This window comes from Halictus rubicundus, chromosome 11, assembly GCF_050948215.1.
Source record: "Halictus rubicundus isolate RS-2024b chromosome 11, iyHalRubi1_principal, whole genome shotgun sequence".
NCBI classification, from domain to species: domain Eukaryota; kingdom Metazoa; phylum Arthropoda; class Insecta; order Hymenoptera; family Halictidae; genus Halictus; species Halictus rubicundus.
In genome coordinates, this window is record NC_135159.1 from 4903703 (window position 1) to 4929794 (window position 26092).

Sequence of the window (26092 nt, forward strand, 5' to 3'; positions counted from 1 at the left end):
GTGTCTGCCACGTTACTACAACGGTTGAAAACATAAGTAGCCAAGATACTCGCGTAATTGCGTTCCCCTGTAGCCCGACGCGAATTGTTTCAGATAAGTCGAGTCTAATTAACGTGCGGCAACGACGAGCCAGTAAATCATAGGAATTTCCACTTTGAAACGATGATACACACCGACCGGGAAGATAAAACACAACCGGCTCGATAGATAGCGTTTGACAAACTGTTCCCGTGCACTGGTTCAAACGTATCGGGGTCCTATTGGTCCCCCTTATATCTAATTACTTTAGCCCTTAATTACGCTAATGCGAACGTACTCGGGAAATGGTACCGCTGCAGTTGCCATCAAGAATATCACCGCGATCGCTGCACCAATTCAATTGCATGTTGCTAAACAGCACGCCATGCATTTTGATCGCTTAATATTGTTAGAGAAATCTTCGGAGAAAATTCAATAACTAGTTTCTCCACGGCGATGTTTATAACTTCGTGTTCGGGTCGAAACGGCCGAAATAAAAAATTTCCACTATTTAAGCATGCTAAATATTTATAAATAATGTTATACGCCACTACAACAAGAGCACTAAAGTACAGATAAAACGATTACACCTTTTCTGCATTTCCCTACCAGTTTGACGTGGACTGACATTGAGGCATAGGTCATCGAACACAGCTTAAAATGCACTATTTGATGGTGGATAAAAAAACATATAATTCCATTTAAAAAATGAAAGTTGACCTTCACTTCACCTTAGAGGAGTCTCCATCGGGAAGCAACTTTCATCTGGAACATTTTTGTCTGTAACGCTTTATAATTTCCACCCTGCATATACTATATGTACAAGCTTCTTGTAGCAGTAAATAAACTTCACCTCGGCAACCCAGAAATTTTTAATTTTTTTACTATATAATCCTGTACATCTTGAAGAGAAAATGCCAGAAATCGATGTTTTAAGGCGAGGAATTCACTGGTTCAAAAGTTATGCGTGTTTAAAGTTAAGTGCGGAGCTTGTATCTATGGACTTTTCGTTCACGCTGCAAGTTTGCGTCTAATTGGGTGACGTCCCTTGTTAGAGTTCTAGGAAACATCCACGGAATAGTTAGAAGACCTCGGTTTCCATTCGGTAAACCATTGATTCAAGTTACGTGTTTCTGCAAACCTTTCACGGAGAAAGATTGTCTGAACGCTTGTGAAAACTTTTGACCGAGTGGATTAAATCGGACGCGACATCCAGCAACCAGGATTCCACTTTTCCATGCCGAACGATAACATTCACGATGTCCGAGGCAACCGGTATCTGTTGAAATCCCCGAGGCCCCTGTGTTTCACCGGATCAAATCCAACGGCTTTTCGAACGGTTACCGTCGGAGAATGAGCATGTGACAGTCTATTGGTCGGCACCTTTTGAATGAATTGGCTCGTAGCGATCGGTTAACGTTTTCCATTTATGGTTACCCTCCTTGATTCCTCCCTGTCCGTATCCTTTTTGTTCGGAAAAGTACCGAAGGATATCCGAGTAGGATCGTACCGGATGAATTAATCGAAATTAAAGTGAATGAGGACCAGGGATCGCTGAAAGGATCCAGAATTCTCGAGAACGTTTTATCAAAACGATGTTAAACGTGTTCTTTCAAGCTTCCCGGTTTTACGCTTTTCATTTTCTATGCAAATCTGCCGTATAGGTACTTAGAGATGTCGTTAAGTTTAGTAAAAAATTCGTTGTTGACTTAAAATCGCAGAAGTAGTTCGAAAGGAGAGGCAATTTAATGTTCCCATAGGTTTAATCCGGTCATTCATTTGTGATCAATGCTTGATGCGTTTTCATTCGATATAAAACGTTAGTTAGAAAATTTGCAGGAAAGATGGCAAACTGTCCTTGTTAATGATGGTGATTATATAAGAAATTAACAAATAAAAACTTGAATTTATTACAAAGTTTCTTTTAGATTTCAAAATAGTTGATTACTTGTGGGTCCCCTTAACAAAATGTGTTTAGAAGTCCCTAAACAGGTTGAAATTATGCGCGTGTGTTGCTCGCAACATCGGCAAAACTTTTGATCGATTGCTCCGCTATGTTATTGAAATTCTCTCGTACGAAGTTCGAGTATCATTCTTTGCTAGAAGTTCAGCTGCCACGGAACAGCTTTTACGTAACAATTTATCGATGGATATTCACCTATAAAAATTCTAATGTATTCCCCGTTCCCGCGATTTTCCCTCCCGTGGGCAGCGAGCGAGCACTGTTTTCACTTCGCGTTAGCAAAGTTCGTTTCACACGTGACGAAGTCGCCATTATCTTGCGGCCACGTGGAATATTCGTATTTAAATTCGTATTTCCATAACGATGCGATGCATCACCATACATTATATCGTCGGATGGCTGGCTGGGCTGGCTGGCTGGCTGGCTGTTTCATATTTTCGTGCCTCGCCTCGTTGAACCTTCTTGAGTGCCGTGAATGTGTATTCCGTTTTCCGAGCCGTCGGTGACACGGAAGTAACGCACGATCGATTATACGAGAGACTTATAAATAACTTCGTTTGCGCGACCGTACGGAACCAGATTAAAGGACGAGCCCGTTCCGATCTCGATTCCCTCAAGGACTCGTTTCGTCCTTTCGAGGCTGCTTCCGCGCAGTCTGCGTCGTTCAAAACGTGGAAATCATCTAAATATATAAAACATTTTTCCTTTTTTCTTTTTCTTTTGGTTACTTATAAACCGATACGATAACAATATGTAGGGCAGCGGTTGCTCATATGGAACACCTTTATAATAGCTTGCAAACGGTAGGGGAATTTGCTCTCTTTAAATGGCACCTACGCGAATATCTCTAAAATTATGGTTAAAAAATTTTTTTAAATTGGCAGTTCGAAGAATGTGTATTTGTTTAATACGGAACGTCTAAGAAATCTGTGAAGGAGATTAAAAAATCTGTACTCTTATTTTGAAAGAAGGTTAGATATTAAATAAATGGTACGAAAGTGGAATGAAATAAAATGTTATTTTCCGTGGTAGTAGTCTTTGTGTTATAGATAGACTGCGGATTTTATGAATTTATGACAAAATTGCAGTAAACATATTAGAAAGATTTAAGGGCACCGGCGTATTGGTTTCAGATTAACAAAATAATTTAAAAAAGAAAGAAAATTATATTTCGCTCCTGTGTCTTGTAATCAATACAAATATTTATAGATCGGAAATGAATAAAAATCGTACTAAATTCTGTCAAATTCTGTATATTCTAGCATTTTTGGAACTTTTTCAGAAGCCATAAATGCATAAAGATCCGTGCAGTCTGATTATAACTTCTACGTAGCATTATTCTGTTCCTCAGCAGTCATTTAATAAATTCCAGAGCGAAATATTTTATTCTACGCTTTTGATTTATTCCAAAACTGTACCTTGCATGTGGCAATAGATGGATTAATTTAGTAAATGCATACATGACAGTCTATAGTACTGCGAGTGGTTGCACTGAAATCGCCGACACGGGCTTCACAAACACGGTTTGTAACCAACAAGAATTAATCCAAATCAGATTTGACCGACACTAGCGTTCATCGATGGCGGTATTAACCGACAGCAATGTTCTCTAAGTGATTCTATGTTGTCAAAAAGTTATGTAAATGTTGTATGGATGACATTAGAGGATGACACTAAATGACACTAAACGCGATATAATTTTAACTGTATTTAGTGGTTTAATTGACGGTATGTAGTCCTTTTCTACGCTCGGCGCGATCGACGCGGTCACAAGAAAATAGTAGCCCTACACGATATATGTCACAGCACGGACCCGAGAATTGGACTTGGATCAAGACTTCACTGTAGTACTTCATAACATTTGCATTCTAAAATTGGTCAACCTCAACTCAGAAAACTAAGTTGTAACAGAGCGAAAAGGGAAACGAATTTTTCTGAGAACTACAAAAGCTGAAATTGAAAAGACTACATCATCATCTTGCTGTTCTAAAAATTGATAACTATTATATGATTTTCGTCTGGACTGTTATGTGATAGAAATAATTCCGTACTGACCTCATTTTGAAAACTAGATGAGATAGCAGTCTTCGTGTTAAAGTTTACTCCTTCAACAATGTATGTATTTCTCTCATTCGTGGATAGCATAGCAATCTAATAAATTACATCGAAATTGGAAGGGAATAGTTCGTCGATGCTCTTTGTCAGTGGTTGGCATTCTACCTTGCAATCTATTCAAAAGCGAGCAAGCTACTGGAAGTAAACAATCGATAATTCCTGGAATTATCGGAGGCGATGTATACGAGTCGATGCGATGTACCCGTATACAGTATAATTACAAAGTTATTGTTGATTAATATCGTTGTTGATTAATACTGACGCCAGTGAAATTCGCCGGCAAGTACACACAGGTTAAAATATTGTTCATAGAATTTGAGTCGACGAATTTCATCGTATCTTCCAGATGTACATTACAATAGAATCGAATGTTTCATTGTTCCTTCATAATGACAAAGAACAGAAAAGATACTTCAAATAAATGTTAGTTCATCAAAAGCTATCTGGGGCACTTACACTCGCCGAAATTTCTATAAAGTCATCGTCATTTTCATAGATATTTTTAAAATATTACAATTTCTGTTGCTTTATCGTATCTGGCCTTGTGCTTTGTTGACACTCGGATAGAAGGACCGCGCACTCAAGACCGCATTGTTTACTATTTACGTTTTTTTTAATTATTTCTGCGTGGTGCAGAACACAAGTGCGAAGTTTCTATAAAGTCACTTAGTGTTTCTCTGTATTCTGAGCAGAGAACTACGGGAAATTGCAAACATTCTAAAAGTATTAGTTTTAGAACTCATAGAAATCCTGTTTTTTATAATTTGATTCGCGTGTAGTACAATGCCGAGAGGAAAAGTACTAACAATTGAAGAAAAAGCATCGATCGATGCTTATAAAAATATGGGCTGCTCTAATCGCGCAATTGCTAAGAAAATTAATCGGTCATATACTGTGATTAATAATTATATCAATTTACGTGAAAATTACGGAAAAAATCATTTTAAAGGTGGTAATAAAAAATTGTCAAAGAGACAACATTCATTATTAATGAGGTCTGCGGCTAAGGAAACGAAAAATGCAGCACAATTGCGAGCTGAATTGGAGCTCCCAGTAACAAGAAGACGTGTGCAACAACTTTTAAATTATTCTGGGCAATTTGTGTGGACAAAAATGCAACGTAAACCAGGCCTTAAAGAAACACATAAACAGGCCCGTCTTGATTTCGCACGGGCACACATGTCCTGGACGAAAGAGTGGGAGTCTGTCATTTTTTCAGATGAGAAAAAATTTAATTTGGATGGGCCTGATGGCTGTAAATATTATTGGCATGATCTGAGAAATGAGAAAAGTGTAACAACGAGTCGTAACTTTGGCGGTGGTTCCCTAATGATATGGGCTGCGTTCAATGCTGACAAAAGGACTCCAGTGTGTTTCATAAAACACAAAATGAATTCTGAAAATTATACGGATTTGTTAGACATGGTTCTAATACCCTTTACAGAAAATATTGAAGATGACAATTTTATTTATCAGCATGATAATGCTGCAGTGCACGCGTCGAAGCACACAAAGCAGTGGCTTCTTGAAAGAAATATCAATGTTTTGCCATGGCCTGCTTGTTCTCCGGACATAAATCCTATTGAAAATGTTTGGGGTATCATTGCGCGACAAGTTTATAAAAACTGCAAACAATACAACTCCATTAGCCAACTAAGGGATGCGGTGACTGAAGCATGGGCGTCTGTTAAAACAGAAACGCTACAAAAGTTAGTTTCGTCAATGCCCAATCGCATTTTTAATGTAATTCGAAAAAAATGGAGGTTACACTAAATATTAAAATAGATATAATAAAAAAACAATTGTTAATTTCAACTTTATCCGTATAAAACGAAACTGACATTATAGAAATTTCGCAGTCTGTTCTGTGTAAAATTATATTTTTGTTTTCTTTTATCAATAAATGTTATACTTATGTTTTGAAATCGGCGTGTATGCTTTCTTTATGTAATCCCGAAATGCTACCAAATACAAATTTTTCATTGGTAATGGTATAATTATAAGAATTCATTACAAAACACAGTGACTTTATAGAAATTTCGGCGAGTGTAGTCTCTTCATCCCTTAGCAAGAAAAATTCCATTCTTAGAAAGAAAAATATAACTCATGTAATTTTTATTATTTTCACATACATAAAAAAGCTTGCTTCGAATACTCATAAATACGTGTGCAAAATGCTAATGCAAAAAGTTCAACAGTCCTTCTGAAAAGAATTTACAAAACGGCCTCGAAGACCGAAACACCCCCTTAATCTTTAGAAGGCCGACATTTTTCTTTCATTTTCTTAATGAAATATTTATATTATGCAATTTACTCAAAAAAAGGAAAAGAATTTTTGCAATATTCCCGTCTTTGTCTCTGGCCACTATAGTGACCAGGCCATCTAAAGGTCAAGGTGAATGAACTATTCAGTAGAAAATATGTTGTAACTTTTTATCCGTTCTATGATACTTTTTGCATATCTTGGTAATCGTGATAGAAGATTCACTTTGCCCCGTAAATACTGAAGAGGTTGCAGGCACGTGTGTTAATGTCGTCAGCTATTGTCATGATCGTTGCTTGTCGTTGTTACGAGACGAGAGTCGGCGTCAAATGTAATGAAACGAATGGAGCGGGTGGCGTGGAATAGGTAGGTCGGCTTGGGATCCAACGCTTCACGGGTAGTCGACTTTAGGAAAATTAATTTGATCGTTAGGCGAGCGGGAGAATGGGATTAGGATTCGGTGTAGTCGGGCGCGAAGGAGCGTAGTCGTTCGGCTGTCCTTTTATCTCGGCTCGGTGCAGATTAGCGAGGACTTAACACGGTTATTGTTTTCGTAATCCTCTTGGAATCTCCGGTTCGGCAAACATTTTCACGGCTAGTGTCGCACACGCTTCGCCTCCTCTCGTCCTCGCCTCGACTCCCCGCGATAAAAATGTTACCGGACTGGAGGATAATAATGAAAGCACAACGCGCGCGCGCGCGCCTCTATCCCGTGTAATTTCTCACACGAGCGAGTGGACTTTCAATGGAACGCGCCAGCGAAGATTGTAATACTCGCTGTAAGAACATTCCTCTCGATCACGTAAATGAACAGTTCGCGTGGGCTTCGGGATTCATGGTATCGTTGATTTACGAGGCGAACCTCTTTTCTTTTCAGTGAACGTACCGATTTTTAGCAGCTTTTGTGCGAAAGCTAATGAAATGGATGAATCTGAAGTTTGTAATATGGAGACCGTCTGATTTCAAAAATTTGCCGAAAGTAGAGAAACTTGTTCTCGTTAATGACATTTTCATGGGGGCAACTAATACATATATTTATATGTATATTCAAGTTTTAAAAAATTGAAATGTTCTTCTCTAATTTTATGTCCGAAGCTGTCCCCCTAATTTTAATCTTTTTCTCTTTAGGAAGACACACAGAAAAGTCAAGTAAACAAATTATTGAAAAATGATTTTTCAGTCGACCGAATGAGAGGAACTTTACAGTTCTTTGTCTAGTTCAAGATTTATTTATTTTGAATGCAGAAGAGGTTTACAGTAGATTGAAGAAATATTCTGACCTAATAAATATAAAATATTATGAATATTGAATTACATTTATTATTATGCAGTCCACGGTAATAAATACGTTACTAAACAGTCGATTTTGACTTTTGTCTCTCTCGCAGTAATTATTAGAGTGCGTTTCCATTTGTTGTAAGAAATCGGAACCAAGTAACAATTTATATCTCTTTAGTGGTTTTATGAAGCTGTAAGAAATTATTGATACTCTTTGAAATTACTCCCATTTTTGCCATAAATTCATAAAATCCGCAGTTTAATAATTATAATCAACGCCACTATAGTCGGCATGCGTTGACCGCTTATATCTCGATAACGCCTTATGCAAAAATAATGTGTTTGTAGAGTTTCCTGCAGGAATACGCAATCAAAAATATAGATTTGCATGTGAAATTTTGAAAGTAACCTTCACACAGCTCCTGAAAGTCACTACAATATCAAACAAATACAATCATAATATACATTTACTTTTTTAAAAATCCTACACTTCTGTACGAAAAATTTTGTTATACCACTTATATTTTTTAACACATCTACTGGAGATCATTATATAATTTTTGGAAGTCTATGGCTTCCCCCTAGGCTTCCAACTGCTGAGAATTTTTTAACAGATCCTTCAACGGCAACAGGAACTTGAATCATAAAGCAACAACTCACCCTGAACAACGTAATGATAATTTCGTTTGGGATTATTGTGCAAAAGAAGATTTTTACGATACCATTTGCTATAGGACAATTATTGCAAATCCTATTGATAAGCTTTCGGTAGATAAAGAGAATTTTGAAAACGGGCTTTCCGACGCGTTGCGCGGCGGTGCAACGGGAGGCTTTATTGTGGCCAGAAAATTATACAAATAGATACGTTCAAACATGGCGAAGCACTTTTCATCGTGCGCCTTCGTCTAAATATACAGCGGAAGTTATAATTGGTCTCGGTTCCGTGTGATTTTATAGCGTTGCGGAATTGTGCGGGACGACAGAATCGAATAATAATACGCGTCTCGTTTGCAAAATGCTAATGAGCTTTCGAAAAAGCTAGCCAAGCCTGAGCTTGTAACAATGGCCTGGGAAAATGGTAGCTCGGTTTCTAGAATGCTTACCGGCCGATCGATAGGCCCGTGTGCCGCGGGGAGCAGCCACAACCGGAGAGCCAGAAACAGGTGATCGACCTGAGGCTTTCCGCGGTATGTTTATGCCTGTCCGGAATTCCTAGTTATTGCTTTTTTAGCCGCCGACACGGCAAACGAACACAGACACGTGGCCGCGATTTACGTTACCGGCTACTCGAAGCTCTGCGAACTGTCAACGGCGACATTAATACTTTGCATTCTTACGTTCCATCGATTGGCCGCGACGGGACATAAATGACCCTTCCTGACGATAAGAGGTTTAAACAATTCTCTAACAAAGAAACCACTACACTGAAACTATGCATTCAATCACAAAAGCCTGCGCATTCTTTTTATTATTATTATATTATTATTATTATTATTATATTATTGTAATGCTCGTTTGTCAGTAAACGTAAGTACCTCAGGCAGCACGAAGTGTACTGTACGATGACAAAATGGTTCGTAGATGTTTGGAAAATTGAGTTTTCATGATTATTATAATTATTATACTGACAAATTTATTCACTTTATTATTTGGGAAAAGCTTTAAATTTTTGTGGGGTGGTACTTTGAGTACATTTATCTTTTTCTGTGAAAGAGTGTGAGAAACAACGATGTTTTTCAGAATACAGTTATGAACGATAGTATTGACACTGCTATGAAACTTTTAATGTATATTATTGTTAGCGGTGTGACCAATGTAAAGGTGTAATGCGAAACTGCCCTGCGATGGACAACCCTTAAGGAAATAATAGAGTAATATTTACATTAAAATAACTCCTAAATTAATCATTTTCGACATAAGTTAATACTTTTTTTATAGAGAATATAAAGCTGCATCGATCGTTATATGAAAAATATACGGTTCCGTTAAAAAAATGAATGTTGACCTTCATAAGTCCTTGACACGCACACCTGTAGAAAAGCTAATGCAACAGTGTATGCATCTCTTGACACCATTTAATCTCCACACAAACATTTCTCACTAAGAATAATAAGGGATCCAATTATGAAAGTAATTAACGAAAGTAAGGGATCCAATTACTGTGGGAATACGAATTACTGTGCTTATACTAATTATACTTATTTTTGAAGCATAATTAATATTATAAAAGAGATATAAAATTTTTTCTTTAGAATCCGTTAAAATGTGTTAATAGGTATAATTAACACTTTGACTGCCAAACTAGAAACTTTAAAAATTCCATAAAATCAAAGTAAGTTATTTAATGAAATAAAAATTGAAAAAAATTAAGTGTATGATATTGAGTAGCCCTCCAACTTTCTTGCATTTTATAGATCCTAATCAAATTTGGTACAATGAATATATCAACGTAAAAATTCATTTTAAAACCTGGACAAATAATTCCGTCACCCACGTATGGGTGTCATGGCAGTCAACGTACTAATATAGGCATAGTAATTGGTACCCCCACAGTAATGGGTCCCTTACCCTAATATCTGTTGAACCATCCTGTATAATCCCTTAACCTTCATTACAACATAGACTCAGATTCATGATGAAGACTTCGAACAGGATCTACTAAAGATATATGTTATCAATTTTATTTACACCGAAATTAAATTCTATTTTATTGTTATCAATACACAGGGTGTCCCAAGAATGTTGTGCCTCTCTGAAAGGAATGATTCCCGAGGTGATTTCAAGTAACTTTTTCCTTTGCAAAAATGTCCTCCGTGTTTCCAATCCCGTCTCGGCCAATGCCAACGCTATACTCAGCGGGGCGTGTCTCCAAGTGGGGCTCCGTCCGCTGTATCCGCGCTCCGATTGGTCCGCGTTTTCCGCTAATAACTCCTTAACAAAGCAACGGAGCACATTTCTGCAAAGGAAAAAGTTGCTTCAAATGGCCTCAAGAATCGTTCCTCCCAATCAAGCATATTTTCGGGACACTCTGTAGAGTCATCGGAGATCATATAAGCACACGACAAACCGAAACGTCCCTCTTCTAAGAAATTATAACAAAACGATTGTCACCACTGCAGCGGTAAATTAAATCGTAGCGCAGGTGCTTAATTAGATTGCGAGTTCTGAATTCAGAAACGATCGACAAAACGATTAACTACCTATCATTTGTATCCCCGGGAAGCTCGGGTACGCGCGAGCAACGCGTCGTACTTCTCGACATCTGTCGAACATCGAAAGCTTCCGCTTGTCGTTCACAACACGCCTCGACCTATCCCCAGCGAGAATCGATCTTTCGATTCTTGGTCGGTACAGGTGATGAATCTCGCGACGGCCGATTCACCTTCCTCTCCTCGCCGTGGAAAGCCACGGTTTCCTTTTTTTCTTTTGGTTTTCCTTTTTCATGCTGTGCGCGGCGTGTTTGGGGATTTGAAAATCGTTCCGTAAGCTCTAAGTGGCCGGTACTAATCCCTGACTGTCTGGTTTGCGCAGAATGTTTTACGGGAGCTGGAGAAGAAAAAGCCACAGCTGGACGAGCTGGTTCACACCGCGGAGAACCTTCGGGCGGACACCAACAGACAGCAGCTGCACGGCAAAGGTAAGATCAGCCATGATTTGCTATCCAATTCTCTAATGAAGCTTTCGCTTATTCGCGGTTTAATATTTTACGCGGAAGAGAATCGTATTTCCAGTGCACAAGGTATTAACCCTTTGCACTCGGCGCTATTTTCATTCTGAAACGAAATTTTTCTTCCGTCTTGAAATATTTTCATTTTATTCATAGGAAACTGATCCGATTTCCACATTTAAATGTTTAGTGATCTATTAAATACTAATTTTGTAATGTAACAAATATTTTGTAATATTCTTTGTAATTTCCTTGAAATAATGCCACAACAATTTCTAGTGGTGCTTCAGAGTCACCACTCGAGTGCTAAGGGTTAAGCGTCATCTGTGCCAACATATTTTACGGCGAAACGGTCGATGTTCATACTGATTCATGTTTATAAGAACTAATCGATGAAAACAAACGTTATACACATACAGGGTATCCAGAGTGGTACTAATTGAAATACATTATAATTGAATTACGTAATTTAGTTACATTGTATTTTGATTATATAGTAATTGAATTATATTGCAGTCGCATTAAATAATACAAACCACTCCATTAATTCAACTGCTAGTTACGGTAATCACGAGTGTATGTAATTACATTTTAATGGAAATTTATTGTATTTGAAATACAATGTAAAAGAAACGCAATGTAGCAGAATTACTCGGAATCAGAGTTAAAAATCTGTTATGATATCGGTTTCGGAGTGTAGCTTTTTAAAATTTGAGGACAAACGATCATGGAGGTTTCGTGATTTTAACTACGCCAGGTGAAAATAGTACTTGATTCGTCATTAGGAATTGGACACGACGACACCCTGGACATTAATAAAAAAAAAAAAACGGCTAATAATTTGGATAAATACATTTTGTTATGTTCATAAAGTCGTATGAAATAGTAATTCACTGAGTGAGGAACCCAGTTACTGTGGGGGTACCAAGGGTGCTGTGTCTATATTAATTACTTTTAAAGCATAACGTATATTACAAAATATTAACTGATTTTAATGAAAAATTTAATATCTCTCTTTTAATATTCATTATGCTTTAAAAATAAATATAGTTAATATAGGCACAGTAATTGGTACTCCCACAGTAATTAGGTCCCTTAGTGCTTCGTAAACCTAGTGTTAAAATCGACTGCAGTCATACAGCAACCAGTTACGTACTGTATAACAAAAATTCAGCCAAAAATTAGGTTTATTCGGTCAACTGGTTAAGGACCCGTGGTCGGTGGCGAGCACTTAGCGCGACGGTTGCAGTAATTTGATTCTCTCGCGAACAGACCGTTTTCTGTTACTTTCCGAACGTCGTCGTTCGGCTTTGCAATTTATTGACTTGATAATTGTTCGGTCATTTTCATGCGTGGAATGCAATCTGGAACTAGTTCACGCAGCGGAGCGCTCGCCGAAAGTATTAATTGAAACTTTCTATCTAATGGACCTTATAACGAGGATATCGTAACCAGGGGGGTTGGGGGAGGGGGGGGGGTTGAAATCGATATTAGTATCGATATCCGAGAACCTTAATAAGTTTTTGTCACCGTAATTGATACTAGGAGCGTCTGCATGCTTGCCAAGCACTTTTCGGTCGTCGGGCAAATTTCAGAAGTTTAATTATCGATCCTGATTGCTCGGACGGAGTCCGTAATAAATCGGACCATCTGTTCCACGGGGGCGAGATACCTAAGGTGGCAGCATCCCGGCCGGGGCTTGTCTTCTCGAATCGTTTCTTACGTATAATTGAATGGATCGTATGCAAAGGATTATCAGCGTCAGCGGAACTCTTATAAGAGCGCTCGCGATTTATCATGCGTCGCGTGCACTAGTTGGATCCGATGTGGCTGAAGAGTGGAGAGATCGGGTGAATCCAGCGCGCTCGCTGTAATAAAGAAATGTGAAAAATTACTCGTGCACCATTTTTGGAATTAAGAAAGATTAAATTCATCAGTTAAATTAAACGTAGCAAGTGAATTCGTAGGGATTCAGAGAAAAGTTGAGTAGACTATCCGGCGTCAGTCCTAAGGAATTGAATAATTTTGGAATTAACCCTCGGACTCCTGCGAGTTCTAGGCCTATGCCTAGATATTTCATTGATACAGTTTTATTCCTTTTTTCCTTTATCGGTTCACAGCAGTGTCTCCATAACTGTCGCATCGCAGGGTCTGCCTAGCGACAGTTACAGTAGAGATGGTATATTCAGCGTTTACCCGATATTTGTCCAAAACACGGGTCTAGCTAGGGACATATATCGGCCAGGACATAGAAAAGGACAGCGGCTGAGGTCTCTCAAGCTTTTCTAGGCCCCTCAAGGGGTACACCCCGCGGCAGTGGGGATAGTTTTGGGACTTTTATCGGCTAGGCATTTGAGACGTACAGGGTGTCCCACGTAACACTTTTCACGATTTTCCAAGTACTTGCGATAAACTGACAAACAAATATTTTCAACAAAAGTTGATCAGTTTTCGATTGGCTATACATTGCAATAAAAAAAGTTCGAAAAACATTTTTTTTTTAGTATTGTCAAGGTCACCTTCATTTTTTTAAATGGCACTTTTTCTTTTTGACTTAACAGTATTATAGCCCTATCAAGACGAATTAAACGAACTAGTATATCGTGACCTTCGGATGACCTTGAAGGCAAAGAAATGAAAATTTCAACAAAAAACGACAGTCTGAAAAATATTTAATATCACTTTTGTCATATTCATTATGCTTTAAAAAAAGTATAATTAATATAAGCATAAGTTGGTACTTCCACAGTAATTGAGTCCCTCACCCTAGACGTTGAGAAAAGCTTTCTGAAAGTATATGCATAAAAAGAATTGAATATGCGCAGGTTTGATAGTAATTACATTAACTTCGAAGTGTGCTATCTTTTTGCCTCTGAGTGTATCTCGCGACAACCACGTCTTGCAGTACTTTTCCAATCGCAGTATCGGCCGAGGAATTAATTATCAGCAGCGGTGGAAATTAGTTTGGCGGTAATTCGTCTGATTTCGGAACTTTTTAAATCGCCCACGAATCCGATGGGGATTGCCGCAATCGAGGGTCGAGCGGTAGATTAACGACGGTGCCGCTAATTGTTTCAAGAGCCCTGGAAAACTCTACCGGCCGTCGATGTCGCATTGTTCCTTCTATATTAACGTGCCCGGTACTTGTCAGTCCCGTCTGCCGCTACGCTCGTGCATTACAGCCAGACGATTCTTTCGTCCATTGTTCACCGCGACCGCCTACTCTGCGAGAAGTAGGGAAGGAAAGGGTTCGCGTACTTGCCGCCGTATCAACCAGTTGCGATCATCATTTGCGTAATGCATAGCGTTCGTCGTGCATTTCAAGGATTCCGATCGAAACGCGCTACTTCTCCTTCGCTGATTTCACCGGCAAACAGACTCACCCCATTCTTGTCATAATCAATACTTTTTTTTTTATTTGGAAAATCCTCGACAGAGACTTAGGTTTCCGGGTAAAAGTGCTCGGAGACCCTTTGAAATCGAATAACTTTCTCAAAATTTGATCAAACGACTTGAATTGTTTTGAGACATTAGAAGGATTAGTTTTCTAGGCTAAACTTTACTTCAGGAAATCAGAAAATGTTAACTTCTTTTTTATGCAATCTTGTAGATTTTGTTGAGAAAATTCCGAAAATCCAAGTTTCAATGTTAGGAATTCACTGGTTCAAAAGTTATGAGTTTTTATAGTTGAGCGATTTTAAGCGTTTTTGACAGGTAAGGGCGCCGCCATATTGGTATGTACTCAGATATCGTCCAATGAGCGAACCCGTGAGTAGGGTTAGGTTCGCGAGGGACGAACGCTTGCGAATCTACGTTATCGACATCACCGTGTGCTTATGCTGCCATCTAGCGGCACCGCTCTTTAGACGACGCGCGACATTGAGTATACACCAATATGGCGGCGCCCTTACCTGTCAAAAACTCTTAAAATCGCTCAGCTTTAAACACGCATAAGTTTTTGTTCCCGCCGTGGCCAGGCCATAGAAATAGTGTAAATAAGCTATATCGTTATATCGATACATTGTACAGTTATACTGTTTTATAGTTCTATATTAGTTCTTTGGATCCCGGGTTCCCCATTGTGTTCGGGGACGGAATATAAACAAAACACCGAAGCATTGTGCCCCATGGTCATGGCTGAGGTTTACCGGTCACCTAGGGACAAAAAAGTTAGTAATCAGACCGAAAAAAAAGGATCGCGATCGAGGTTTGCCGATCGGCGCGAAGTTTGCGGCGCAGCCATGCGGGGTACGATGTCTCTTGCGGGCATTCTTGTTTGAGTTCTTGTGGTGATCGGACGGAAAATAAAATAAAGTGTGTTGCAGTGAACCAGTCGTTTCATGTGAACCAATTTCGTCTCGAGAACGCTTTTCAACCAGTGAATTCCTAATATTAAAACTTGGATTATCAGCATTTGCTTGCCAAACTCTACAGGATTACATTTAAAGAAGTTAAAAATTTCTGGTTTCCTCAGGTAAAGTTTAACCGTTTACTAAATAATGTGTGAAATTTTTTGTTTTAAATTGCTATTGTGTAAGACGTCTTATTTTTTTAATAATGTTCAGAGTGTCAGGGCATTTTTAGCCCTTTTTTTATACATTCCGCATTATTTATTTTCTTACTTTATGATTTTGTTTTGTGATAATGGTCACCAGAATTAATTTGTTAATCATTTTTTATTTTATTTCACGTTATTTGTAAGTGTGTATTCACTTTCAATTACACATATTGGTAATAGCTACATTGCCACACTTTATGCATTCTTATGAATGACAGAGGGCCAAGGCAAACAAAATATTTTGTATGTTTATTTAAAGTTTTGTAATTTATTTTATAATTAATATTTCTGCAACTCAAGTGGCCTATATTTTTCGTTTTCGTGTAAAGAGTAGCTACACAAATCACGTGGATTGACTGCAGATAATGGAAGTTTATAGAAAATCACAAAAACTAATTAATAATATTTAAATTAGTTAAAGAAAAATTATTCAAAGATAAAATTCTATTTTACTTCGATTTATTGTAATCAGTTTATGAAAATGTCTTTTTATTATTATTGCTTTCGATATACTTTTCTGTTCATTGAAAACGATTACAAAACGCTAAAATTATATATCTACACTTCCTTTTATAACGCATTCGCATGCAATATGAGTTAGTGTTCTTTTAGACACAGCGTTTTAGTCCATAATGAATAATCGATTTGGCTATAAACTTTTACATCCCACTGAATGCTGATACGGGTACACAGCGATATGGTAATCGCTGATGTTTGAGCAAGCAGTTCTCTCAAATATTTTACACCTACTCTTTTATATGCTCATGTTCATGGCAAAGGGGTAAATTTGGAATGAGATTTAGTCACATAACGTAGAAACTGCGAAAGCTAGAAGACTATTGTACATAATAAAGAGCAGTATTTTTTTAGAAAAAAGTCCTACCGAACAGGAAAATACCACTTGGTTACATAGTAAACTGAAAATAGTTTCTTTCCACTTTTTTTAACAAACGTAAATATTTCTATACATTTATTGACGAATACTTCAGAATATCTGTAATTTTTTTATAATGAGTTAGAATTTCATTTCTAAAATATACACTAGCATGAAAACGCAAAAAATCTGTGCTAGATTTTTTCGAAAGGGTTCAGTTTGTGTCGGTGAAAACATTGTTGATAAAATGATCAACTTAGATAAAAATGTATGTTATCCATATACGATTAACGCGATGGACATACCGTTAAACAATTTTTAATTAAAATTGCAGACTGGAATTAAAAAAGGTTGCAAGTGACAAAATCAAAACTGATTTTCAGCCTTATGTCGTTGCATTAGTATTGGAACTTACATCCTTTTTGCGGAAAAAATAATTTTAAAAAAATGGTACTTACAGCCTTTTTTAATTGCAGTCTTCAATTCCTTCGATTGTTGGAACGAAGACAACAAGGCGTAACAAAACTTATAGGACTCTCTTCGGGAACTGATTCTTACACTTGAAAACAATGAAAAGATATATAAAACAATGCGTATAAACCGCACGCTTTGTCTGTGTCCTTTGTTTATGAGATATACTGAACATTTACAGAGTGAAGCATTACGTGCCCTAGCATTCACGAGAAGTAGAATTGGTCGGTCACGAATCAGACGCGTCAGACGATTCAACACGCAATCGTCAAATTTGCAAACTTGATTTTCTATGAAATGAAGGGTCAACTAAAAAAATGTTATTCATTCTTTTGCTTACTGTTTCAAATAGAATCACCCCATGCCTGTTGGTACCATCCGTCCTGAGGCACCCTTATATCTTACACGCAAGAAATCGTACTATTTACAAACAATACTCATCTTTTAGATGACCATTTGACGAGTCATAAAACTTTCATAATGTTCTATTCATTCGGTCCATAAAAGCATTTCGCATAACAGCGCGATTTCTTGTTTTTTCTGTTTACAAGACTCGATTTTCTCGAGTTTGCGTGTGTTCACAAAAATATATATATAGTGACAGCGGATCTTTATGCATCATAAAGATTTTCTACTTGAATTCCAACAAACTGGAATGACATTTCTACTTATTTTCTTTCGTAATATGTTTAATAAGTTCAAAAATATTGTAACAGTATTTTTAAATTCTTCTATTGCTTTCATTGATTTAAATTACACCTTCCGATTTTTGTCATGAATGCATAAAATTCGCTGTCTAATCATAAACGATGCCAGGTAGAGCACATGTTCATACATTTCCCATTGTGTTTAGGTGTATAATTAGCTCCCGAAGTGTGTCCCACGTGTCCTGTACAGCGATGGGTTATTCAGAATATTTGCTTCAAATACATGTACTACAGCTAAGTCCGCAACGAAACTGTGTCGCAACGGCACCGTATTAAATCCAGCTTATGTCCGGTAGACATACTTCGGCTGTCCTCGTCACGTGACAGACAAGCCCCTGTCACGATCCAGGAAAGCTCGCTTAAGGTCGAACGCGCGTTTCTCGCCGAGTAAGTTCGGGGCTGATCTATTTTTAATCCGGTTCGCAGTCGCTAAAAATAATGTTCGGTGTTCAAAGTTAGCCGAGGCTACCCCGCGCGGAAGATGCAAAAACGGTAGGATGATCCTTTATCGATTTACAGCAGTCTCTGTAACTGTCGTAACGTCGAGTCTGCCGAGCGACAGTTATAGTAGAGATGCTATGAAAGAGGAAGAGGGACTGAGGCTCGGGAGCTTGGAAAACATTAAAGCACTCGTGCCAGCTCAGTCTTTTAAATTCAAAAATGAAGATTCCCCCCTTTTGGTTTTTAGGAAATAAAACTTGTACTATCGTGTTCGTCTTGTTTTTCTGATTAAACTGACACCGAACACGATATAATCACGATCATAATACTGCAGCAAGCGACTAAAGTTTTGGACTTGACATTTACGGTAGAGGTAACACGAATTCTTCACTTGGCTTGTTACACAAGTAATTATCATCGTAACAGTATCGTGTTTGGCGTCATTTTAATCATGAAAACAAGACGAATCCGATGGTAAAGGTTCCATTGAAAAAATCAAAATTAGAAAAATTGCAATCTTTTGCTTCGCTTGTGTTAGTGCGAGTCTCACAGATACTGGACGTTACCCGATACCCACTGGCTCCGTAGTCGCGCGTGTTTACCGATTGACTGGTTCCGAGGGGGACCCCCCAGTGGCGGGGATAGAATGTTGACAGTTACGGCGGAGACGTTTGCGACAGTTACGGAGAGAATAATGAAAAAAGTCGTTGGTTCCCGCAAGTCGCGGTTTTATGGCCGTGGTTTGAAGTTCACGTCTACTTTTTGGTCTTCTCGTAGCGTGCCGGAAGCCTTTTCGAGAGATTGAACCCTGAGGGAGCGCTCGAGTGGCTCGACACGGAAACTACCCTAGGCATATCGGAAGGCGGTCGTATTTCGGCCCTTTTCCATGCAGATTTTTCATAACGGTCGCGTTATCGGCGACCGCGGCGAATGTGTACGTTCACCCACCGAACCGCGTCGCTGTTCCCTTACAGGCTTTAATTACGGGCACGAAACACGCGCGGGACACGCCAGGCGTGTTCTCGCGTTCTCGAGTTTACCTTGCCTCGCGTCGATTCACCCGAACATTTCGCCAACTCTCCGCGTTCCTTTCATGACGCGAGAAAAGAAAATAGCTTGATGGATTGTGTGTTGCGCCGAAATAACGGTATCGCGTATCCGAGCCAGTGACAGCCGGCAATCTGAATTCTGTTCCGAAGTTTCGCAGCTCTTGGCGCTATTGCAATTCTAATAAGTGGACGGCGGGTAGTTGGTTTTGCGGAGTTTACGGAAACGGAAATGAAATGGAAAGAAGGATGGTAGGTACGAAGCTTTCATCTTTGGATCCTCTTCGAGACGAAACATTTTTGTAGAATATTTAATTGATTAAATCGCTATGGCCAGACCTGAAAGAGAATGTTCTGTTGAACCAGTTAACTGCGGAGTTTAATTTTAAAAATCCCTCACGGCGCGGAATTAAAATCGAGCAATGACGAATGTACACGTCGAACGCAGGCCAAATGCTGCTATTATGAATTTTACGAAAAAAATAAAGCAAAATGAGGAAAAACTACATTTTTATTCGATAAGAAAGTAACAATAACGTTAACCGCACCGCAATAGAGTTTTGGATTGACGTTTATACACGTCAAACGCATTTAACTGGTTGAACATTTTCCTCGAGAAAATGGAAAATCGAATCTAATACTTTCTGTTTGGGTATAATCGTATAATTGTATAATTGAACTTCGAGAAGCACGATGAAATCGTTAGACGAACGTCAACTGTGTTTAACATTATTTTTCATTCAAACTGCTCAATTGACAACTTCATAATACATCAACTCGATGTTAACAATCCTTAAAATTATTCTACGCGACCTTCGTTGTGTCGTCTTACGGATGAACTGCCGCGTTTCAATGTAACACTAGGTTTATTGAACACTAAAATTGGTTTTAGTTTGGATTATTTTATAAAAATATCAAGAATATATTCAGCAAGATTTTTAGCAGCATTTACCATAATACATGTTCCAAGGAATAAATGTGTTAAATAAATTTCCTACAAACTCATTTTTACAATTACATTAATTTTAAATTAAAGAATGTAGAACCCGTCATTTTTCGGGTCCCGTAAATTTAGTGTTACACAGCGATTCCTCTGTATATGTCGCCAAGGCCTGGATGCTAAACGTCGCAGAATTATCCCCACTACCGCGAGGTATACGGAATTATCCCCACTGCCGCGACTTCGGACGCCGAGACGTATAAACCTAACACGGTTCACTTAACCTAAGTTCACCTAACACAGTGTTGTTGACATATATCGAGAATTCATTGTACTGAATAACTGTGTAGTTCTGTATACACAATGTTCACTCGATGTATGTACAAAACACTGGTCTATCCAGGGCCATATATCGGCCAGAAGATACGTAGAAAAGGACAGCAAAACTCTAGAGGATTCGAATCATAGCCTCTAATGGGGTATACCCTGCGGCATTGAGATAGTTCTGGGACTTTTATCGGCTAGGCATTTGGGACATATATAGAGTAAACACTTCACTGAGAAAACGTTGGTTAAAAAAGTTTGTTCATATTTTCAAAAATAACAGATATATTCAAGTACTAATTTTCACAGAACTACCCTTGTATAAATGTAATCTCTTGCGATATCTAAAGTAAGTGAATAAATAACAGTGTAGAAAATTTATTTCACAACTTTTATTGGGTTAGAATGGTTTGCGAAAGAAAAGCAAAATACAGTGATTTTTCTATATATGTCGCCAAGGCCTGGATGATAAACGTCGCAGAATTATCCCCACTACCGCGAGGTATACGGAATTATCCCCACTGCCGCGACTTCGGACGCCGAGAGGTTTAAACCTAACACTCAGGTACGTCTCCTGGACGATACATGACGCTGGCAAGACCCGTATTGTTGACATATATCGAGAACTTACTGTACTGAATAATTCTTTCCGCATAGGCGAAGACTGTCGGAGATATTAACCCTTTGCACTCGGCGCTAGTTTCAATCTAAAACTAAATTTTTCTTCCGTCTTACAAAATTTCTATTTATTCATACGAAACTGATCTGATTTCTACGTATAACATTTAAATGTTTAGTAATCTATTAAATTCAAATTTTGTAATGTAAAAATATTTTGTAATTTTTTTTTGTAATTTCTTTGAAATAATGCCAGAACAATTTCTAGTGGTGATTCAGAGTCACCACTCGAGTGCAAAGGGTTAACAATTCTCGGGATCGCTCTGCGCATTCTTCATATCATCTCGGGGACGGACTCTTCTCCTTTTCCGGTTTAATGGTTGCAAATCGTCTGTCTTAAAAATTCTTCGTATGTAGTCGAGCGATGGATTCGGATGCTGATGCTCCAGGCAGTCATCCTCTCACCAGGGAAACGCGAGGTCGTTCAGCCTCCCGCGTCTACGTCAGTTTATCTCCCCAATAGAAGCACGCAGATAGATGCAACTAGCAGGCACACACGCCGCATTGATTCCCTTTCCGGCGGATTTCGTATTCGTTCCCGGTACTTCCGCGACTTCTGACGAATAGCTGGAAAGAACGAAACACAGTGGGAAAGGTCTCGAGATAAGCCGTCGGTCCCTCGCTTTTGTCTCGACGTAACGTAGTCCCGGGCGGAACTTTCTTTTTCAGGGAAAATTCCGCGCATTGTCCTTGGGTTGTGCCGCGGCGTCGCGACGTCGTCGTCGCTTAATCGAACGCTTTATCTCCTTCGACGTTGCTTCGACGAAAGTAAATAGCCGTTCGAAAATTACATTCTTCTTTCCACGTCGTTCGTTAAACACTTTTAATTAATTCGCAAAGGAGACATCCACTGTGTAGAATGCCACGTCAAGCTGGAGAATTTATTGGCATACTCTTTATATGTCTTCATAAGTGCAATATTTAATTAAACGTAACCCAGCCTTTCCGTGAAGTATCAAGAAAGTTGAACCAAGAAATATCGTAAAGTATTAGGTTTTTGCACGAGAAATGCGTTCCATTACGAAGCGTTTTAATTAAAAAATACTGTTATATTCTACAGGTTTGTTATGTCTATGGTTGTAAGGAAGAACGCCGCATGTCACACGTTTGCACTTTCGAGATATCGCCGTTTAAAGTTTTGATCACTAATTCTTCGGACCAATAATGTTTCCTTGATTTTTTTTTCTGGTAGGTACGTAAATCCTCTATTATAGAACTCAATTAATGGATACACTTAAATTTTTTGAAATTGTGAAATGCGTCGTTCTTCCTTGCAGCCACAGGTATATCTTTCAAGTATTCAGTGTCTATTTCCATGTCCAACTTGGTGATAGAAAGAAGTGTGTCAGACGAAACTTGTTTAGTTTCGCCGATCACATAATCTCGTGTTACTAGTTTTTCTCATGGTGGGCGCGTAGAGGACACACGAAGGTCAACACCGTTTTTCGAAAGGGAATGATACATTTCTCTGCGTACTATCCAATAGGGCGAATCACGACGCTTTCAACGATCTACGTCTCAAGGTCATTCAAGGTTGTTGACAGTAAACTACGGTTCCGATCAAGTTATCCGATTTTTTCCGTGTTTTTCATTTTTTACAGCCAGAGTTTGCAACGGAAAAATCTGATAACGTTCTCTATTATGTAGCACCGGTCTCCGAAACGTCTCAGGCATTTTTCAGAATTTTTAATTTTGATTAAATGGGAAAACTGCTGCAAAAACTGATTTTTGTATATTCTCCAGTAACTACTCTTATAGATTAGGAATGGGGCCGAAACTTGGCAGAAAGGTTTCTTTTTTGGTAGGCTATGGAATGGTTCAGATTCGATTAAAATCGAATAGTTTAAATAGTTAAAATCGAATCTTTTACGACTCGAATAGCGAGTCGCGAATTCTCCCCCTAGCTACAGTTGCCCCAATAACAATAATGCACACGGGGCGGCGCATCGTCGGCTCGTTCCCAGTTAACGATAATACACAATGGCCGGCGGATTCTCGGAGCCGATTCGGTAGTCTTGCATCGCATTCCTGCGTGCTGGTTTTAGGACACCGAGCTCCATTGGGTACGGCGACCGGGGCGACGTGCGAGATACCAGCATCGCCTTGTAGCCCAGCAAATGGAGGCGAGGACCACTTCAATGTTGACAGTGTGTGCGCGTGCAGGTGTACGTGTGCGCACAATAGCCGATCCCGGATACACGTGTGCACGCAGCCTCTGGGGATAAACCGTGCCAATAACGCACCCCATTCTTGTCACGTTACGTAGTCAACGCATGGCTGGTCCCGCAGCCGTTCCGGATTTTTAACTCGACAATACGCGTTGAAATTCGATCGACAACTTACCGCGGCACACGGCCCCGCGAAACTGTTACTGGACCGACCTTGAAATCGAATTTCGATTATTCCGCTTTGAAGAATCGAGCCTGAGCACCAGCTGGCGATCGCTTGCTTCGTTGAATTCTCGCAACAGGGGTAATGAACAGGGACCGTTAGGGAAGTAATAAGTAGAAACGAGTTGACGAGGGTCTTTACAGTTGGTCTTAGCTAGCCGAAGAATCCTCTCCATTTAATGCAATGTGTTTAAGGATTGCGTGAAACTGTTACCGGACCGACCTTGAAATCGAATCTCGCTTTGAAGAATCGGGCCTGGAAACGCTTGTTTCATTGTATTCTCGCGACAGGGGTAATGGACAAGGACCGTTCCGGAAGTAATAAGTAGTGGTGAGTTGACGAGGGTCTTCACAGTTGGTCTTACTTAGCTGAACAATCCTCTATTTAAGGTTTGCTCCCTAGATCCACCCTCCCTAGCCACCGTTTGTTAGGTTTGTTTGTTTTTCAGAATTAGCTACCTACGTGTTCTACGTTTCTCGGTTTTATTAACCCCTTCCACTACGATTTATTTTACGGTTTCAGTGATTAGAGCTTTTTCGTAATTCGTAATTTCCTAAAAAAGGGAGAAAATTGATATATATTGTATGTCTATATGTTCCTCAATAGGAAAGTAGAATTTTGTTTCGGTTTAAAAGAAATTAATAAACATGCAGTGATTTCTCTGTATATGTCGCCAAGGCCTAGATGATAAACGTCGCGAAATTGTCCCTACTACCGCGGGGTATACCCCGTGAGGGGACACGAAACTCGAAAGGCCTCGGACGCTGAGGAGTGTAAACACAATTAGTATGTCTCCTGTACGATAAACGACGCTGACAAGACCCGGGTTGTTGACATTTATCGAGAATTCATTGTACATATTTAATCTGTTCAGAATCTTCATCACGAGTATGACTCGGTGTTGTAGAGCAAGGGGTTAAGCATTCTAGGTGAAATTTGTCTCGATTGTTATGTAAATTTATTTACAACATGTCGTGAGTCATCTGACAAAGTCGTTTTCGAAAAGTCGGAAGTTGTTCGGTCACAGATCTCTATGTTCCTTGTCGTGCTCGGCGGCGATATGTTCGCGTGTGAGATGAAAAGCGAAGATATCTTCGTTATTTATTATTCCATGAACGACCGCTATGAAACAAATTGCACCACTTTATCAAATGGAACTGTACGCAATGGTCGGCCTCCAAATGACACTCGGATGAAAAGTAGAACGAGACAACATTACCCCCGTCCACTGAATTGAACGTGATTGAATTATTCAACAGTCGAAGCGTTCGCTGAATTTCAATCTATTGAATATGTTTTTACACAAATCGTTGAAAAACAATTATTATACAGTATCAACACGTTGACTGCCACATATTTCTGTAAATTGATTTAAGGTTTGTGGGATCTGAAAGGTGTAATGGAGTGATCAATAGACCAGATTTTATGAATTTATAACAAAACTAAGTAGAACAAATGCAAAACAGTAAAAACAGTAAATACGTTTCTATTATTTCTAGTTTAATACAATTAATAGTCAAATAAATTAGTGTCCGTGTAGCTCCTGTAGGTTGACATTAATGCAGATAATTTTTATTTTGCATAATAATCCGCTGTCTAGTTATGAATGTCATAAATTAGAACTTTGTAGCTTTCGGTCTTCTTTAATCAATTTTTTTGATTTTGTAGTACTTTTTCGATTGCTTGAAATGCTACCCTCGAGACATTAAACACTGTGCAACATTTTACAGAAGTGAGGGTAATACTCTGGTGTAACAATATTGAACAGATAAAGGAATAATTTTAGTATTGCTTATGTGTGCACAAGGATAAATTTACTGAATGTTGTATATTATCAACTATTACACTACGCATACGGTACAGCGATAAAACCGTTGTTAATTCGAAGTTGCTGCATTGCACACGTTGTCATTTTGAACGGGACCGTATAATGTGCTTTGTCCTTGCTCATTTCTTGTCATGCTGGTCGATCGGTCAGGCAACAACGATTTTGTCGCTACGATATTCAATGAAAACACAGCTTTACGCATGGTTAAATTTGTCATTCTATTAGTTTCAAATGCATCGTTCCAGTTTCATCATTATGCTATGGTTTGATATGGTATGGTATAGTATGGTATAGTATGGTATGGTACAGTATGATATGGTTTTTCGAAGGAAAAAACCCAAACAACTTGCATGAAAAATCTATATAAACGTGTTACTATTTTCATGTTTTGACGTACAGTAAAGTCTTGATCTAAGCCGAATGGAGCTACACGATCTTAGTCAGTTCGCCTATCCCCTCCACTGGGGGGGGGGGGTCACGGGTCGAGAAGCTCGAACTGCCTCGGTCGCCGAGCAGTATAAGGTGTAACC

The 26092-nt window shown here is 38.9% G+C and overlaps 1 protein-coding gene across 11 annotated transcripts in view; it reads left to right on the forward strand.

Annotated features, from left to right (window-relative positions):
- LOC143358660 (dystrophin, isoforms A/C/F/G/H) overlaps positions 1 to 26092 on the forward strand; it is a 930016-nt gene that overhangs the window by 237408 nt on the left and 666516 nt on the right. For all 11 annotated transcript variants that reach the window (XM_076795970.1, XM_076795971.1, XM_076795965.1 and 8 more), the window contains one exon: positions 11169 to 11274. In XM_076795970.1, coding sequence (XP_076652085.1) covers positions 11169 to 11274 — 106 coding nt within the window. The remainder of the gene's footprint in view (positions 1 to 11168; positions 11275 to 26092) is intronic.